A 17,886-nucleotide genomic window follows, 5' to 3' on the forward strand; every position below is an offset into this window, starting at 1 on the left:
ATATAATGGTTGAGGGGGGAAGGGCCAGGAACGGCACACTTTTTTATTAATATGGTAAGGTGAGGCTTAAGACCAAGAGGAGACTGCATAACAAAGGACTGAGCCTTTGTTATGGAGAGGTGCGGTTTGTAACTAACACATGGCAAGCATGACAAAAGTGTGAAAAAAGAAAAGCAAGTAAAAAACTAAAACTGGTAAAACAACAAACTGGCTGTCTATCAATGACCTGTAATAGTTGTCTGTCAAATAAGATGGTCCAAATAAGTGTAGTTACATCTTTTTTGCATGGTTAATCATATCTTTCCAATGATCACACTTTTGTCATTACTCAGTTAATCATGTAATCATTGGAAAGATGTGATTAACCATGCAAAAAAGATGTAACTACACTTATTTGGACCATCTTATTTGACAGACAACTATTACAGGTCATTGATAGACAGCCAGTTTGTTGTTTTACCAGTTTTAGTTTTTTACTTGCTTTTCTTTTTTCACACTTGTCATGCTTGCCATGTGTTAGTTACAAACCGCACCTCTCCATAACAAAGGCTCAGTCCTTTGTTATGCAGTCTACTCTTGGTCTTAAGCCTCACCTTACCATATTAATAAAAAAAAGTGTGCCGTTCCTGGCCCTTCCCCCCTCAACCATTATATATACGGGGTAGTATTTCTTGTGATCTCTCATTTACTTGATACAGCTGTCGTGGCTGTGACGGTTCCACCTGAAGACGGAGGCTTGTGTTGCTTTCGAAACGTCGTGAATTTTTTTTTGTTTTATTTTACTTTTATTAATTAAATTTTTTACCTACGTGACTTTACCGAAAAAACCTAAGAGTAAGGTCTTATGTTAAATAATGACGGGTATGTAATACTGCATGTCTGGCAAAATACTTTCAAACTCTGCAGTCATAGGATTCCAAGGTGATTCAATGTAAACACAGTCACACGTACTTCGGGATATGCTTTCAAACAAAGCAGTTGCAAAAAACAAAACTGTTTTATATTTTGTTGATACCATTTCTGAAATCAGGAAAACAATTGTGAAAATATTGTTTTGGGTATGTGGATGTGTTAAACAAGAACGTGTATGAAGCAAAATCAGCCATTGAAAGAACTCTACTACTCCAAACGTTGAGTGAAGTTTTCTGGAAACACACCCTTACGGCCCATTAGGTCCTTGTATGCCATCCAATCAGCTTCCTTGATTCCTGTGAGCCATCCTGCATCCTGTGGAAGGGGCAGAACACCCTGCTTTGGAAAAGTTCTCAAGATCACCTTCACCAGTGTACAGGGTTTGCTCGGTTAGGTTGACCTTGAGGCGGCAATTAAGTATCACCCTGCTGTAATGTTCCCGACTGTTAAAGTGAACTTAAAGATGAAAAGCAACAATTCTAAACAAGCTACGTACAGAAGAAATGAAGAAGCCTTACTGCACAAAAGCGTTTGTTGTCATGCAGTTGCTTTTTGTTGTGTCGGTGCATTCTAAAGGGACATATTGGAATGTCCCAGTACCTGTTCGTCGGCGTTTTCAAAGGACAACACGAGAACCACGTCTCCACGCAGGAGAGTCAGCTCGTCAGCATCCAGCGGAGTGTAGTCATGCTCGGCCTGCACCTTCATGCAGAAAGAACTGTCACAAGCAATACTCCATGCATAAAGTTATAGTCCTCAATATAGACAACTGTAATGAAGCTCTGCAACAAAACCATATAAAAAACTGTGATGTTAAAAAATGATATAACGATAAGTTTATAGGGTTTCACCCATACATTGTATTGTTTATACTGGTAGGAACGAAGTGGACCAGACCACCAATAGATTAATGTGTCCGTCCGTCCGTCTGTCTGTCCGACAAGATGGCCGCCCGCTCCCCCTGCGATCTGTGAACTAAACAAGATGGCCGTCGCTTCCGGCGCCTCACGGCGAAACTTTAAACTTCGCTTCAAATTTACTTTACTGAAACGCAGCACGTTTTTTTAACACAGAGACAAGATACATTTATTAACACAGAGACGAGATACATTTAATCGCCTTATTTGTGCACGAAAAGCACGGCGCGAGGCCTAGTGTGGCAGGCTTCGCGAGGCCTAGTGCGGCAGGCTTTGCGAGGCCTACTGCAGAAAAGGCATCGCGAGGCCTACTGCAGAGAAGGCTTCGCGAGGCCTACTGCAGGGAAGGCTTCGCGAGGCCTACTGCAGGGAAGGCTTCGCGAGGCCTACTGCAGAGAAGGCTTCGCGAGGCCTAGTGCAGAAGGCTTCGCTAGGTCTACTGCAGAGAAGGCTTCGCGAGGCCTAGTGCAGCAGGCTTCGCGAGGCCTAGTGCGGCAGGCTTCGCGAGGCCTACTGCAGGAGGCTTCGCGAGGCCTAGTGCAGGAGGCTTCGCGAGGCCTACTGCGACAGGCTTCGCGAGGCCGTCCGTCTGTCCGACAAGATGGCCCCCCGCTCCCCCTGCGATCCGTGAACTAAATAAACTAAACAAGATGGTCGTCGCATCCGGCGCAGCCAATGACATCGCCTGTTGCAATCCTTGCTCTGTGGGCGCGCGAGTCAGTGGGGAGGGGGTGTGGACGTCATCGCTCACCCCCCATGCACAAATCATTTTCTTTTTAACTCCTCTATACCCGGTCGATATCCCTATACCAGTATTAGTATTATTCCTACCAGCCCACCCCGCAGGGTCCTGTTTGGTAAAAATAATAAATTAGACATGAAGCAATGATTAATATGAGTATTAATACGCTCGTATTAAATGGGTTATTCATGTGTTAAATTAAATCAGGCGAGCATAACCAGTTATTTGTTGGAATGAGCACATTGTATCATCAGTTTTACAGAACCCACTGTTCAAGAATACACAATCACTGACAATTCAACATGTTTTCAGACAAGTTACTTGCAAATATTTTAAGTATACAAATAGCAGCCTTGGTTAACACACATCTTATGGCTGTTCTAATAAATTGCACCTTGTACAAGAATCCAGGGGGCATGTCAGTGCTTTCTGAAGATGTGTCAACATGCTTGCTTGCTTCAACCTCAGCGTCTCCATTGGTCACAAATGCCATGTCCAACTCTGGACCAGAGTCCACCGGCTGTACAAACACAATATGCAGTTATCATTGTTTACATTATCATCCATGTGCACGATTCCGCATTTCAATGGTGTTACATAGTAATCTTCAAGAAAATGTGCATTTTGTTATATGTGCAATGCGATTACTTTATCATCAACAGGAAATAATAAAAAAAACATTGGTGAGCCTTACAGTGGGGGTGCTGGCAGTTACTTCCACAATGGGAGTCTCCATAGGGATGGGAGCCATCTCAGCGGGAACGACATCCATTTCAGCGGGAACGACATCCATTTCAGCGGGAACGACAGCAGTTTCAGATTCAGGGCTCTTAACCAAAGGACCCATGGCTGCTTCCATTGTCTGATCAGATGTAACATACACAGAGTAAAAAGACCTTGAACACCTCTTTTGACATTCCTTACTCGTATATCTTGTCAGCTTTCTATACATAAGTGATCTGCCATTCCTTCACTATACATGGCCATGGTGTGTAATGGTAACTCGTATGAAATCATAAATGGATGCAATAAATTAAAAAAAGAACTGCGTATATGTATGAACATAAAAATGGCATTTTTCAGTATTTTTGTTTCCATTTATTTTTCCACCAGCTTTAAATATATACTCTGCCTATTCTATGCCAAAAAAGCCTGAACAATGACAAAAGCAGGTTTTTATAACCACCTTTAATGGATTAATGGTATAAGAAACATAAAAATTTGAAGTAGCATTCGAGAAAAAATACTTGCACTTTAGAATACAGAAGAGATGATATATATGCTTCAAAATCTGAATATTTATTTAGACAGGAGGAATCTCATGAGCTCAGAAAGTCTTTTTCAGATGTCCAGTATTGGTGGGTCAGCAAGTCTAAGTCACCTGTCACCAGTGTTAAGTTATTTTCATATGAATGTAATACAAATCAATACCACATCTCACCTCACTAGTTTCATCCAAAGATGCAGGTTTCTGTGATTGACAAAATACATAATTAAAACAACTTTTCACTTTAAAAATGCATTACTTTTATAACTAGAAACATTCAATGTTAGATATTTGTTTTAAATTTGATTTGAAGCTTTCGTGACTGCAGGAATTATTATTTGGTTCTTTTGGTAAAGTCATGTAGAAAGAAAATCAAATAAATAATAGAATACGACGTTTCGATTGCAACACAAGCAAACGTCATCAGGTATGAATGAATGAGAAAACAAACCTAGTAAACTTAAAAATGTAATGCAATGGAACACAGTCGGCTAACACAACAGTAAACACTTGACCTGGTTGATTACGTTCTTCCAAAGATTGCTAAATTTAAAGTTAAGTGTGAGAGAAAGACAAACACAGACATGGAGAGAGACATACACAGAGAGAGAGAAGCCAACTCTGTGTTGCATTGCATTACATTTCTAAGTTTACTGGGTTTGTTTTCGCATTCATTCATACCTGATGACGGTTGCTTGTGTTGCAATCGAAACGTCGTATTCTATATTCTTAGGTTTTTTCGGTAAAGTCACGTAGGTAAAAAATTTAAATTAGTAAAAGTAAAATAAAAATAAAATAAAAAATCACGACGTTTCGGAGGCAACACAAGCCTCCGTCTTCAGGTGGAACTGTCTTCGTATTCTATTATTCTATTATTTATTTTCGTATTCTATTATTTATTTTCTTTCTACGTGACTTTACCGAAAGAACCAAAGCATATTTGTTTTAATTCGATAAGGTGACACATTTGCATTATCTTACCTGGCTTGTTTCTTCTGTTGTACTGACATCCTTTGAACAAAATGGGGAAAAATAAAGGCGTCATTAACATTACAGAGCTGAATGCCAATGCAGTATACCCGGAAAATAAACTCCTAATTGTGATCATTAAACATTGTGCAATCCTAAAACTCCAAACACACACATACTAAAAGTAATTTGAGTGTATTAAATAGTGAACAAAAATAATCCACCAGCTAAAAAGGGTATTACATAACTTTCTCATTATGATCAACTTCAGTTTTCAAATGATGGGAGAAAAATATATAGCTATTATTTTAACACTTAATAAACAGTTCAAAGGCAAAACTGCACATAAGCTCAACATAGGCACTGATATACTTGAGAAAATAAATAAATGTAGTAGTGTTGTAAACAGTGTTTTATGCCCACATAAAGCATATGCGATGGTCGGCTTAACATTTCGTTTAAGGACAGCACACTTCCTTGATAATATTCTCACCACACATTATCAGGTGTGAAGATTGTCAAACAAGTAAAGTCTGAGTTAACTTGTAATCTGTATTATCGACTTATCCCAAATACAAACAAAACATGACAAAGCAAAACAGAACTCAAATAAATTATAATTAAAACACAACCTGCTGGTAGCAGTAAAATCTGGTAATGTATATCTGAAAAGAAAACAACCAAATGTAAAAAAGCCAAATTAAATCGTAGAAATTTAAAACATTAAAACATTCACTCATTTACGAAACAACTTATTACCCAGCTTTACTAAAATGACAGTCTATGGTTACTGGACCACTTAGATTTTGGTTAATGATTACACTTGCTCATTCAAGTCACATTCATTTAGTCTGTTCTTGGACCTACAGTACATTTTCACAAGTGGTACAATTAAAGCAAAGTAGGATTTACACCAAGGACCTACGGTGCTTTAACTGCCATGTGAATGCGTGTTTTAGTGGCTTTTCAAAATCACAATTTGAAATTCACGATGGTGAATGTGGTTCTCTGAAATGTGCTTTTGTTAAAAAGTGGAATCATTAATTTTGGCCCAGTATTCCCACTGTCAGTGTGATTTACAGAACAGGATATTGGAAATCAGACAAAAAAGACAACAAAGGAATGAAAAAGCACAAGATTTTTTTGGGAAGAAAAATACACAGATTATTTACAACAAGCCATTTGCCCATCCAAGGACGAGTGTATTGCAGTAAATCTGAAACTTGCAAGCGAAAAGCAGACCGCGACGTGATATTCATTGCATTAATGCGTGTGCAATTTGTCAAGGCGCAGTGACACAGACCTATTTCATTTTAAGGTTATAATCCGTTGTTCATCATGACGTCCTTTTCACTTTGATGTCTCAAGTGTTAAGGAGATTGCGTGAAGTGAGGGTTCTGCCTTTGTAGTGAGGGTTGTAAGTTGACGCCGAGGAGGGGGGAGGAGGCGCCTCGGTTCCCCATGTGGAGTGACATCAGCCGCTAATTAGTATGAATGGGGGGAGGGGTGTCCATTTGGAGGACGTCACCTTATGATTATTAATGACGGTGGCTGTTCAATGTGGAGTGACGTCACCTGCTCATGATTATTAATGAGGGGGGGTCCATGTGGAGGACGTAACCTGTTCATGATTATTGAGGGGAGGCTGTTCGATGTGGAGTAACGTCACTTGCGAATGATTATTAGTGAGGGGGGGGGGGTACTCCATATTGAGTCATGTCACCCGCTCATGATTATTAATGAGGGGTGAGGGGGGTGTCCATTTGGAGGACGTCACCTGCTCATGAATATTAATGAGGGGGGCTGGTCGATGTGGAGTGACGTCATGAGCGTTCAGGACAGACATTCCTGGGTGATTATAGTAGGTATGGGTCAAAACATTGGGGAAGTAAAGGTACATATCTACTCTAAGGATGGCAAATGTATGCCCTTTAACAGTTCTGGATTGGGAACATTTTAGGGAAAGGATTTGCAAGTACATTGCTGGATTGGTCAAGAAATAAGTCCTACATCTTGGGACCTGATAAGGTACCTCAGCCTCCAGCCGCCCGTACAAACTCGCGTAGCGAAGGTCGGCAGCCTCATCTTCAGATAATTCGGAGTCGTTGGGTTGCCTGGCCTTAACCCCATCCTGGGCTGCTACATGTCTGTGTTTTGTGCTAGGCTGCGCTTTCCTTGTGAAAGTCACTGTGACATTTATTTGATGGTCAGGTTGTGCCTCTACATTCTTTTTGGAAACATGCACATTTCCAGCATCTGTAGCAATAGTGTTGTCCTGCATGTAAGATATCTCACTTTCACAAACAATTCCACAATTCTCTACCAGAGTTTCAAGAGCTTTATGGTTTAATTCAAATTGTGTTATTACCTCTTTCTCTTTGTCGTCTGATTTGAAGAGGAGCTCCTCATGTCTATCTTGCATATTGTCAATATTGTCTTCATGTTTCTGTCCAATTCTTCCCTTCATACTATGTCTACTATCCCAGTTATCTGTATTTGTCGTAGGTATTTTGGCATCTTTGCTTTTGTCATTACCACTTTTTGTGTATAATACATCTGCCCGAGAACTTTCCCCAACAGCCTCTGACATACAATCAGGCACTGAATGCCCCTGCTCATTCACATTATCCTGATGGTATATTTTATCAGCTGTGCCAAATTCTGGGGTTGTGTCCACATCCTGGGTCCAGCTATTACTTACTAGGGTTTTTGAGGCAATGAAATCCTTACAGGACAAAGGATCCTCAAGAACTTTTTTTAAATCAGTGCTTAATTCCTGAAAATCATCCCCTCTGTTGGCAAATGCCTCATTCAACCAACTGTCCTGATCTGGAAAAAAGTTTAACATATCTAAATGTTTTTCATCAGTAACTTCTGTTGCATAAATATTCTTAAGTGTCTCGCAACCTGACATCTCATCCTCTTGTTTCAGAGTACAATCATTCTCACAAGCTATTCTGTTATCGGAAAATAAACAAATTGATGTGATACATTTTTTTAACTCAGAATCAATACTATAATCCTCAGATGCAATGGAGATGTGTGCTTTTTCAACTTCGGATTGATTAACTGACACATCAGGATTACTTGCAACTCCCACAGCTGTCTGACATCTAGGTCCTATCAACTGTTCCTTATCTACATTTTGACCCGCATCAGTATGGAGCGGTGTACTCACAGCAATATGGGAATCCTTGTATTCCTCTTCTCCAGCTGCTGTTTCTGGCTCTGCCTCCTGTTTACTACTCTGTCTCCTGTGTTGATCAACGCCCTCCTCATTTTCAGCATTCGGCTGAATAATGTCTAAAGTTTCAGCTGCAACCTCGTCAGCGTTATGCATGTGTTCTCTGTGATCGTCAGCGAACACTCCTTCATCTTTTACTGATTGTTTATCTCCATACTTGTTTGATGTTAAGCTGCTAGCCACATTGCATGCAGAGCACAGACTACCTACAACTCGACCTTCATCATCGGATTCCTTCTCTGAATGGTCATTTGTGTCATGAATCACTTCAAGGGACCATTCATTACCCTTACATTGCTCTTGATCTGACTCAACATTGGCACACACATCATCTGCTAACTGCAAAGCACCATGACGAGGCTCATCCAAATTATCTCCATCCTGTTCACAGCTTTCAGATTTATCAAGGGCAGATGACACACATTGACTCTCAAACTGCATAGCCTCACCACTCTGTTCGTCTAATTGTGCAGAAGCTACACTTCTCTCTCCTACATCTACATCTGCACAATCACTCTTCAGAGAAAACTCTGCACTGACACTGCCGTCATACGAGCCAAGGACGACTTTAAAAGGTTCGCTTTCAGAATTACACTGCTCATGTTGGACAAGTGAAACTTCAAGCTCCTCCTGTTTATCCCAACTCCAGCAAGCTTTTTCTTCGCTTTCACCTGCACTACCTGGCTGCTCATTGAATAAGTCATCCGTGAACATATAATTGCTGGTATGGCCTTGCACAGGCTCAGATTGCTGCGGAAGAAGATGGAGAGACAAAGAGACAGCAAATAGAAGATAAGGAAAATCCAAAACATAAAATAAGAATGTAAAAAGAGCTTTTGTAAGTGAAATGTAAAAGAAATTAAGATTTAAATACACAGCAATACTATAGTAACGAGGAATTTAAAGAATGTGTATTTACAAATGTACCAGTTCTTAAAGTGAAGGCTACAATCAATCATGGAGATAGATGCAAACTATTTTAATGCACACCAATAAACGACAACAGAAAATAATCACAAAGACTAACCAACATGAAAATACTCTTGAGTATCAAAATCCATACTCACTGGCTGCGCTGGTTTAACAGGTTGAACTGGTATCACAGGCTCAACGGGAATCACAGGCTCAACGGGAATCGCAGGCTCAACGGGAATCACAGGTTCAACCGGCATCACAGGCTGAGGAGGAGGTTGCACCTGCTGAGGACTTGCCTTTTGTGAAAAGAAACAATACAATGCAGTAGATATATTTTTATACGGTTAAATCAGAGTTCGATATTTGTACTTTAAAAAGACAGGTGCTCATCGCTGAACTTTCCACACTACTCACCAAGTGCATACTAGTATCTTCAAACAATAACCACTTGTGAATTCCTGCATATCAGTACTTATTGCATCAGACCCAGAGACAATTGGTTGAGCCAATATCCAACAAGGATTTTAATTCACGACCTTTCGATTGTGAGTCAATTGTAATGACTACAACGCTACTCAGCCAGCTATGGTAATGTAGTTGTTGATACATGGTTATGTCAACTATTCAAACCCAAGCATCAAAACTATCCCTTTTTAAGCTGCCCTCTAACCTGACTGATTGAGCTTTACTGGATGTGTTATTCAGAACATTTTCTCCATTACTTTTTTTTCAATGTCTAACATGTTCACCTCACTATGCCTGGGCTTTGTAACTGTATGCTAAATATCAAAGTACTACGTAATTTATATTGTGTAATACTTGAAGACAATTACGTATTCCATAAATGAAATGTTATATAAATGTATAAAGTGTTGTATCAAGTGTTTTGTAACAAAAATATCCTCAACACTTACCTCCCATGCAAGATCAAACAGTAACGTCTGGCAGCGTTGGGAAGAAACCACAAAAGCAATGGAGATATCTACAAAAACACAATTATTTTGATCATAACTGCATCTTGGTGACACAAAAAAATTAATGAAAAAACATTTTTTACCCAGTATATTTTAAATCAGTTGCTTATAGTTACCATTATTGCTATAAATGTTGCTTATATTTAAAATATGACAACATATTACCAAATACAACATTACGTTACCCCATTTTAAGTTGTTTGCATAGGGGCCGATATTTTATTTGAACAGCTTACTTTCTGGTTTTCAACCACTTCCAGTTGTGCTCCCTTGGCAGCTGGATGAAGGCCTGAAGTCTCAAGATGCAGCAATCCAACTCTCTCTTGTACATGCGTTCATCTCGTTACTCCATATCTCCAGATATCAACCTTTGTTGGGCATGTACAGTACTTTCCCTGAACTGCCACTCTGCTATCAGTTTGGACCATCATCTCTTCTCGCGATTTGTCCTGGTTTAGTCAACTTACTCTTCTTAACAGTCAATTTGAGGTCTCTAATTTCCATATGTTCTCTGTAAATGGATATTACCTGGGGTGTTGTTTACACTCTGTGGCATTTGTTAATTTTTGGTAAAATGTTAAGAGGCTGCAAATTAATCATTTACATTATGGAAGAGACTGGTTGGTTAATTGGCACGTGTGTAGTGGCGTAACGCGCACAGAGTTGCAAACAGCGGATGCATTCACGCGCAGGGTTGCAAATAGCGAATGCATTCACACATGGGATTTGCAAACAGCGGTGTGCATTTCAGGGCGAGCAGGTGCAAGCGTTAGGACATGGAACAGCCGCCAGAGAGGCGCCAGCAATTAAGGGGAGAAGTGGTAATTAGGTGGGTGCATTTTGGGACAGGCAAGTGCAAGCGGGCAAACACGGAGTTGGCGCCGGAGAGACGGGAGATGGAGATAAGGGAAAGAAAGCATGTACAGGAGGCACCGCCGAGGCGCCGGCTTAATAGGGGGCAACTGAGGACCCTTAATGAGGAGGGGGATATAAAGGGGTGTGCGGAGAACACGGGGTTGAGTTGGTTGGAGCTGAAGGAACGAAGAGGACAAGAGCCGGCGACAAGAAGCCTGGGAACTCGCCCTACACATATCGTCCTCCCCAGCGGTGTTGGCTGAGGTTGGAGGTGTGAGAGAAGGTTGACAGGCTAGCGGAGTATTCAGTAACAGGCTAGCGGAGTATTAAGTGACAGGCTAGCAGAGAAAGAAAGAGTTCGGAGCAAGACTGCGTTGTGTAAAGAGTGAGGAACATCCGTACGGGATGCGAAGTAATAAAGTGACACAGGAGAAAAGCTGACAGTGCATCAATTACGTCACTACACATGTATAGTGACGTAATTGATGTCCCTACAATGTTAGCGCCAGCCACTATAATAGGAGTGCTGCTGAGCGCCGGGAACCTCCCTAGGGGGCTTGAGGGACACGTAACATTGAGTCGGGAGCTCCTGACTTGATACAGGAGGGGGTGTGGCCGAGGGCGGGGCGAGGCCGTGGCGATGGAAATAAAGGGGGAGCCCCGACGGGGATCAGGGCTCGTTTGTGGGGATCGTCCTGGGGTCCCAGTCTCTTCGCTCTTCGTTCGTCGGGTTGAGTCTTAGCTCGGCATCGTGGGTCAGGCAGCGTGTGTGCTGACTGGCCCGTTCGTTATAGTTAACTCGCACGCACACAGCGAAGAATATAGCCACACCTAGCTATAGAACCCGAAGTGGTTAGAAAAGTTGTTAATAAACGTGTTGCCTCCAACTCGAGTGTCTGCACCTCTGAATATTACACTACACTGGTGCCAAAAGTGTTCAATTAGTTAGGTGTTAGCTTAGTTAGTGATGTTAACGCGAAGGAAAGTTCTCACCAAGTCGTCTTCGGATAAAGAGGAAGACGACGGGGTGATCCCACAGACGGCCCCGGGTGCTGGAGCCCCGGTAATGGAGCGCAGGAAAGTTCTGCCGCCGGTGCAGCAGCGGAACCCGGAGCTCGCTTCGCTGCCGTCGCCAGGGAGGAAACGCCGCTCCAAGAAGGAATGTCTCGGCGATATCCTGGCTGCCGTCGCTGCTCTGGCCGCTGTTTCCCGCGCGCGTGAGAGGCGCGTGCCATGCGGGAGCCCACCAATTTTTCGAATGCGCGGGACACAGCTCCCGCCATATCGGACTTCCCACGAACGGCGCTGTTTCCCGAACATGGCTTAAAGAGACTCCCCTTCGTCCGGGAGTTCACGGCGGCGGGTGGCGATTGGGAAGCCTTCAAGCTTGCGGGGTGGACGGAAGAGGAGGCGCTGCGAGCGCTGCCCACAGCGCTCGATGACGACGCTTTGGCGGCGTTCGACGCCATCCCCAACAACGACAAAGCGACGCTGACCCAAGCGCTCGCGCAGATGGGGGCGATCTTCACTCCTTTGTCCACCAAATGCCACAAGTTCGCCACGCATAGGCGGGGGGAGGCCGAGACGCCTCTTGTCTTTCGCGTCGCACTCCTGGCGTTGGGCAAGTCGGCATTTCCCGTGATGGAACAGGTGTGGATGGATTCACTGGTCCTTGAGAAGATGCTGCTGTTGGCCCAGGAGCTTCAGGTCGTCATGCCAGCCACGGAGGACGACGACCTGACTTCTCTCAAGGTTGCGCAGTGTCTCGAGGCACATTGTAACATCCGACGGTGTGCTGGCATGGTCGCGAGCACCGGATCCTCCGCGGCGGAGGGAGCACCTGCAGGCAAGCAGCGTCTGCAAGTCAGTGTTTCTCATCCCGCTGCAAAGTGGAGGAGCTCCGAGGAAGATCACCAGGGCAGGCGAGACTGGCCGAGGGGGGCTTCCCCTCGCCAGAGGGATGGCCCAATCATCTGCTACAAGTGCGGGCTGCCAGGACACGTCTACGTGGGGTGCCGCGCTCAGCGAGGCGGACCCTCCACGTCGACGCCATCTACAGATCGTCGCTCCTTCTATCCGCTCGGTCCTCAGGCGAGTCACGGCGCACCTAACACACAGCCCTTTGACTCACCTCATGTATCAGTTTCGGCATCACGGATTCTTGTCAAGGTGCATCACGCGCCGATCCGGTTTTTGCGGGTGAGGGTTGGCCGCGGCGTCCCACTCAATTGACGACCCTGGAACGCCGTATTATCGCTGCGGCGGGATCGTCCACTATTATCGGGAGCGTTGAGGGGGTAGAGGTGCGTATTCTTCTCGATATGTTTGCGTCGGCGACAATCATTTCGGAGGTGATTTTTTATTGTTTGCCGCCAAAATCGTGCGCCATTCCACCCGTTTCCATCCCCTGCTTTGCCGCCAACGGGCAGTCCTTAGGAATTATTGTCCAATTATCGCATTCGCCCACTCTATTTTGTACAGCGAACGCATCGGTCCTAGCGATGGAAAACCAAACTGTCCATATTCCCCCCCGTGCGCAGATGCTCATTCCCTTTCGGCTGAAGAAACAACATAATCCGATCATGGAAGGGATGCTATTAGTCCCCTCTACCAAGGCGGTTCGTTCCCCTATTATAGTTGGTGGCGAGCGATCAACAACTATTCATCCAGGTCTTGAATGTCGGTTCAGAGGCGTCCGTGATACAAGGCACCGTTCTGGCTCACGCATCATCCACGTGTTGTCAGGGGGAAACCAAAGGGACTTTAGGTGTTGGTGCGTCTGTGGGGCAAGGTGATAATGCAGGACTGTGATTCGTGGTTGGATGCGCTCTGCGCCGACAGCAATGATTTATCGGTCGTACAAAGGCTCAAATGACGTGCCCTTTTGACGGAATTTTCCGATGTTTGTAGCAAAACAAAATTCGATATTGGCTGCACGCTTCTTACACCACCACATCGATATGGGAGGCTCAGCCCCCATTCGTCAAAACCCATATCGATTAAGTCCCAAAGAGAAGGACCATGTGCACCACGCGGTTAACGAGATGTTGGCCGCCAACATAATTTCTCCGTCCAACAGTCCGTGGGGGGCACCCATTGTGCTTGTTAAAAAGCATGACGGAAGTTTGAGGTTTTGCGTTGATTTCCGCGTACCTGCTCCCACGGATAGACAACTCATTGGACGCTTTGCTGGGGGCGCGGTTCTTCTCCACACTTGATTTGCTGTCGGGGTTTTGGCACTTGCCTTTGGATGACAGCTCTAAACCAAAAACTGCTTTCCGCACACCCCAAGGGCTCTTTGAGTTTAACCGGCTTCCGATGGGACTTCACTCAGCCCCGGTCACATTCCAGCGGCTAATGAAACTGGTTTTGGCAGGCCTACAATGGGATGCGTGCTTAATTTACCTCGACGGCGTCATTGTCTTCGGGCGTACGTTCGAGGAGCACCTGCAGAGGTTGTGGGCAGTTTTCCTCAAAATGCGGGCTGCTAATCTGAAGTTTAAACTGCAGAAGTGCCGTATGTGGCAGAGATCAGTCCGGTACCTAGGGAACATCGTCGGCGAATCCGGGATATCAACGGACCCTGATAAAACTGCATGCGTGCGCACGTGGCCAGCCTCCAAGTCGGTGGGTGAGGTGTGTAGTTTTGTCGGGTTCGCCTCTTATTATCGACGTTTCATCCCCGGGTTTGCCACGATCGCTAAGCCTCTTCCATGTCCTCACGGCCAAGGGACAGAAATTTCGGGACTATGCGTTCGTTGTCTCCTAAAGAAAGGGCGTTCGCCATATAAATGCTGACTCGCTGTCACGATTGCCACCCAGTGACCAGTGTGCATGCATTTCAGGGGCGGGACGATGCAAGCCCGCTGATATAGCACTGCCCCTAACTGTTGTCCTGCAGCCGACGTTGCACACACAGATGCGGCTGACATGCAGGATCACACGCTCGGTCTTACCAACACCAAGTGGGGGTGGCTCCAGGCGGAGGACGCCTCTTTATTCAAAATTAGACACCGTGTTAAGGACTCCAAGGATGGTGGGAACCGATGAGCTTTATTCATGGTAATCCTTTGAGAGGGCCTCCTGATAAGATGGGACGTGGAATTGCACAAGTACAATGTGGTCGTTCCCACCATCTTGCGGGGCAAATTGATCTGGGCAACACACGTGATGCATCTGGGTATCCAAAAGACCTTGTCCACTCTCCACCTCAACTTTTTCTGGCCTGGCATGGCTGGAGATGTTCAGAATGTGTTAAGAGGATGCACTGAATGCACTCGTAGAAAACCTCTGCCTAAATTGGCTTCTCCTCCTGTTGGATATATGCCCCCCTTTTTAATTTTAAAATTAATTTTTTTTAAGAATTATTCTGCCAACATAGATAATATCGTTTTTTTTTAATAGACACGGGGCAACGTGAGAACGGACACGCCCCCACACTCCCACAGAGGCCCCCACACACTAACACAGATGTGCGCACACCTCATTTCAAAGGAAAGAGGGCATGAAAGAAGGGTAATCAAGATCATAAAAAAACTCCCCGAATTTCACACAAGAGGAACAAGGGAGGGGGGAATGGTAGCCGGGGGGGTTCTGGAAGAAACATCCGTTCGTAAAGGAAAAAAAAACCCTTTTATAAGTACAAAACCAGGCCACGAAATATATAATTATATTCTTAACAAAGGAACAACATTAACAAAAAACACAAACGGGTTTTGAACCATGTTAGACAAACTAGTACAACTTAGCCATGAAGTAAGCAAACAGTATCCATCCTCACTACAATTGAAAATCAGACTACAGTCTGCACCAGAATCGCGACCCATCATTGTTAATTAAATACTGACATTATTTACCTTTATAGAATTTCTACACGGCCGGGCCGAAGCATCGAAGAACAATTATGGCATATATTTCGCTCCAAAACAAAATTCTTAGCCGGGATAGCAGATTAAATAATCACAAGAAGTCAAATAATAAGTACGGAATTAAAGTGAATATCCTAGGAGCTAACGGTGAATAAGGCTCTCAAAATTAACCAAACACAACAACCCCCTGAAAACAACAGCAGCAACACGACCGTCTTTGTCTTTCCGAGAGGATCTCCACACGCAGGCACAAAGCCGGGAAATGACACCAATAAAACTCCCGGGCAATGGCTCAAAGGAAATTAACACGCTCTCAGAAATAAATAAATAAGCGCATGCGCCGGGCGCTTCCACCGTGGAAACAACCGTCTTTGTCTTCCCACAACACGGACAGCAAAAATTGCACACGCAAGGAATAACATCTCCATGAGAGATCGGGTCACGATGAAACATCGGGAACACGGTTTCGGCTTAACTGGGGCATAATGGAATAAGTCGCATTTCAACTTCCAAACCAAAACAACTTAAGCTGTGTGAGACAAAAGATATGATCCCCGAGCGAGGGCGGAAATAATTAAGCTCGCTTAACGCGTAGGTTGTCGCGACAAATATTATTCAGTAACAAAAACATGGATTCGAATATCTCTTTTATATATATAACTCGACGCGAATCATCGGTCTGGCTAATGTATAACTTCGTTGGCGCCGTCACGAGCCCCCCCCCCCTTCCAGAACGACAACAGCTGTGTCTTCAGAGCTAATAAACACGGACAAACACGCAAGCGAAACACACGGACGAACACACACACACAGGAAGGTTTTATGACAGACTTTGAACAACTCGGGAAACGGAGGGCATTTTCTCAACATAAGCCGGGAAAAAATCCATTCAACACTTCGTCAGGGGCCTGGCCCTCCACCACACATCGCCAGGGCTTCAACTCCACCACAGATCGTCAAGAAGCTTTCGTCATCCAGCATGACGAGAATCGCGAGGTAGCGACGTGCTGCTACAAGCCGAGGTCTGCACCACCTAAGAAGAATTACTACACTGAGCCGCCGAGCTGCGAGTGAAACGGACGGAGATTCCAGCTATCACTCTCGAGCCAACAACTTCAACCCAACGTCAATATCAGCAACGAGCGAAAGCATCGTTCATCGCCAGAGCGACAACCAACGAGAACCGACTCGTCATCCAGCAGTGGAGAGAAAGAGCACGCCACCGCGCCGTCAGCTACGAGAGCGCGCCACCGCGCCGTCAGCTACGAGAGCGCGCCACCGCGCCGTCAGCTACGAGAGCGCGCCACCGCGCCGTCAGCTACGAGAGCGCGCCACCGCGCCGTCAGCTACGAGAGCGCGCCACCGCGCCGTCAGCTACGAGAGCGCGCCACCGCGCCGTCAGCTACGAGAGCGCGCCACCGCGCCGTCAGCTACGAGAGCGCGCCACCGCGCCGTCAGCTACGAGAGCGCGCCACCGCGCCGTCAGCTACGAGAGCGCGCCACCGCGCCGTCAGCTACGAGAGCGCGCCACCGCGCCGTCAGCTACGAGAGCGCGCCACCGCGCCGTCAGCTACCGAGGGCCGCCAAGCGCCGCCAAGCGCCGCCGCTCACCTCATCGCGGAGAAAGTGTCAGCTGCAACTCGCACAGACGGCAGAGAGGTTGTATCACTCCCCACATACAGACTCGAGGAAACACAGAGAAAATCTTGTCAAACCAGTTTCCTTTGTCATAGAGCCTCGCCGAAGAATTAATTAAAACAGAGCCAGATTAGCTCTCCCGCAACACGCCCTCACCCACCATTGACTCCAACATTCCGTTAAAAGAATATTATACTTACCGATGAATCTATTGACATATACTTTCGCCTCGGGGATACAATAAGTGCTTTTATTAACGCAAAACGAAATGTGTCATGCTTGTTTTCAAACTCGGCCAGTCGCCGATGGTGATCGATACAAAAACGAACTAATGAGATGCCTGGTGGAGAGGTAGAGGTTACGATTGCATAATAATTTTTGGTCATTCAGTTCGTTAAATGCACAATATCGAAAATGCATAAGAGTTTGAGTTATTCAATTTAGTAAATGCATAAGTGTTCATTCATTCATTTTAGTCAATGCTTAATCTCGTAATTGCATAAGAATTTTAGTTATCCATATTAATCGAATGCTTGATATCGCAAATGCATAAGTGTTTGGTTATTCATGAATTATTGACGCATG

At 44.9% G+C, this 17,886-nt stretch overlaps 1 protein-coding gene across 7 annotated transcripts in view; it reads right to left on the bottom strand.

The window, feature by feature from the left end:
- Positions 1–447: 447 nt before the first annotated feature.
- Positions 448–17,886, bottom strand: part of LOC144717854 (amphiphysin-like) — a 38,139-nt gene continuing 20,700 nt past the window's right edge. The window contains exons 2-11 of one of the 7 annotated variants that reach the window (XM_078593617.1): positions 9,881–9,948; positions 9,119–9,262; positions 7,986–8,801; positions 5,440–5,472; positions 4,820–4,849; positions 4,013–4,042; positions 3,266–3,433; positions 2,966–3,091; positions 1,513–1,614; positions 448–1,227 (exon numbers count right to left, since the gene is read on the bottom strand). In XM_078593617.1, coding sequence (XP_078449743.1) covers positions 1,120–1,227; positions 1,513–1,614; positions 2,966–3,091; positions 3,266–3,433; positions 4,013–4,042; positions 4,820–4,849; positions 5,440–5,472; positions 7,986–8,801; positions 9,119–9,223 — 1,518 coding nt within the window. In that variant the 5' untranslated portion in view covers positions 9,224–9,262; positions 9,881–9,948 and the 3' untranslated portion in view covers positions 448–1,119. Of the gene's footprint in view, positions 1,228–1,512; positions 1,631–2,965; positions 3,092–3,265; positions 3,434–4,012; positions 4,043–4,819; positions 4,850–5,439; positions 5,473–6,839; positions 8,802–9,118; positions 9,263–9,880; positions 9,949–17,886 lie in introns of those variants that run through there. The other 6 variants (XM_078593599.1, XM_078593570.1, XM_078593608.1 and 3 more) reach the window with 6 other exon arrangements.

This window comes from Lampetra planeri, chromosome 1 (assembly GCF_965212315.1).
Source record: "Lampetra planeri chromosome 1, kcLamPlan1.2.h2, whole genome shotgun sequence".
Taxonomy (NCBI): Eukaryota; Metazoa; Chordata; class Hyperoartia; order Petromyzontiformes; family Petromyzontidae; genus Lampetra; species Lampetra planeri.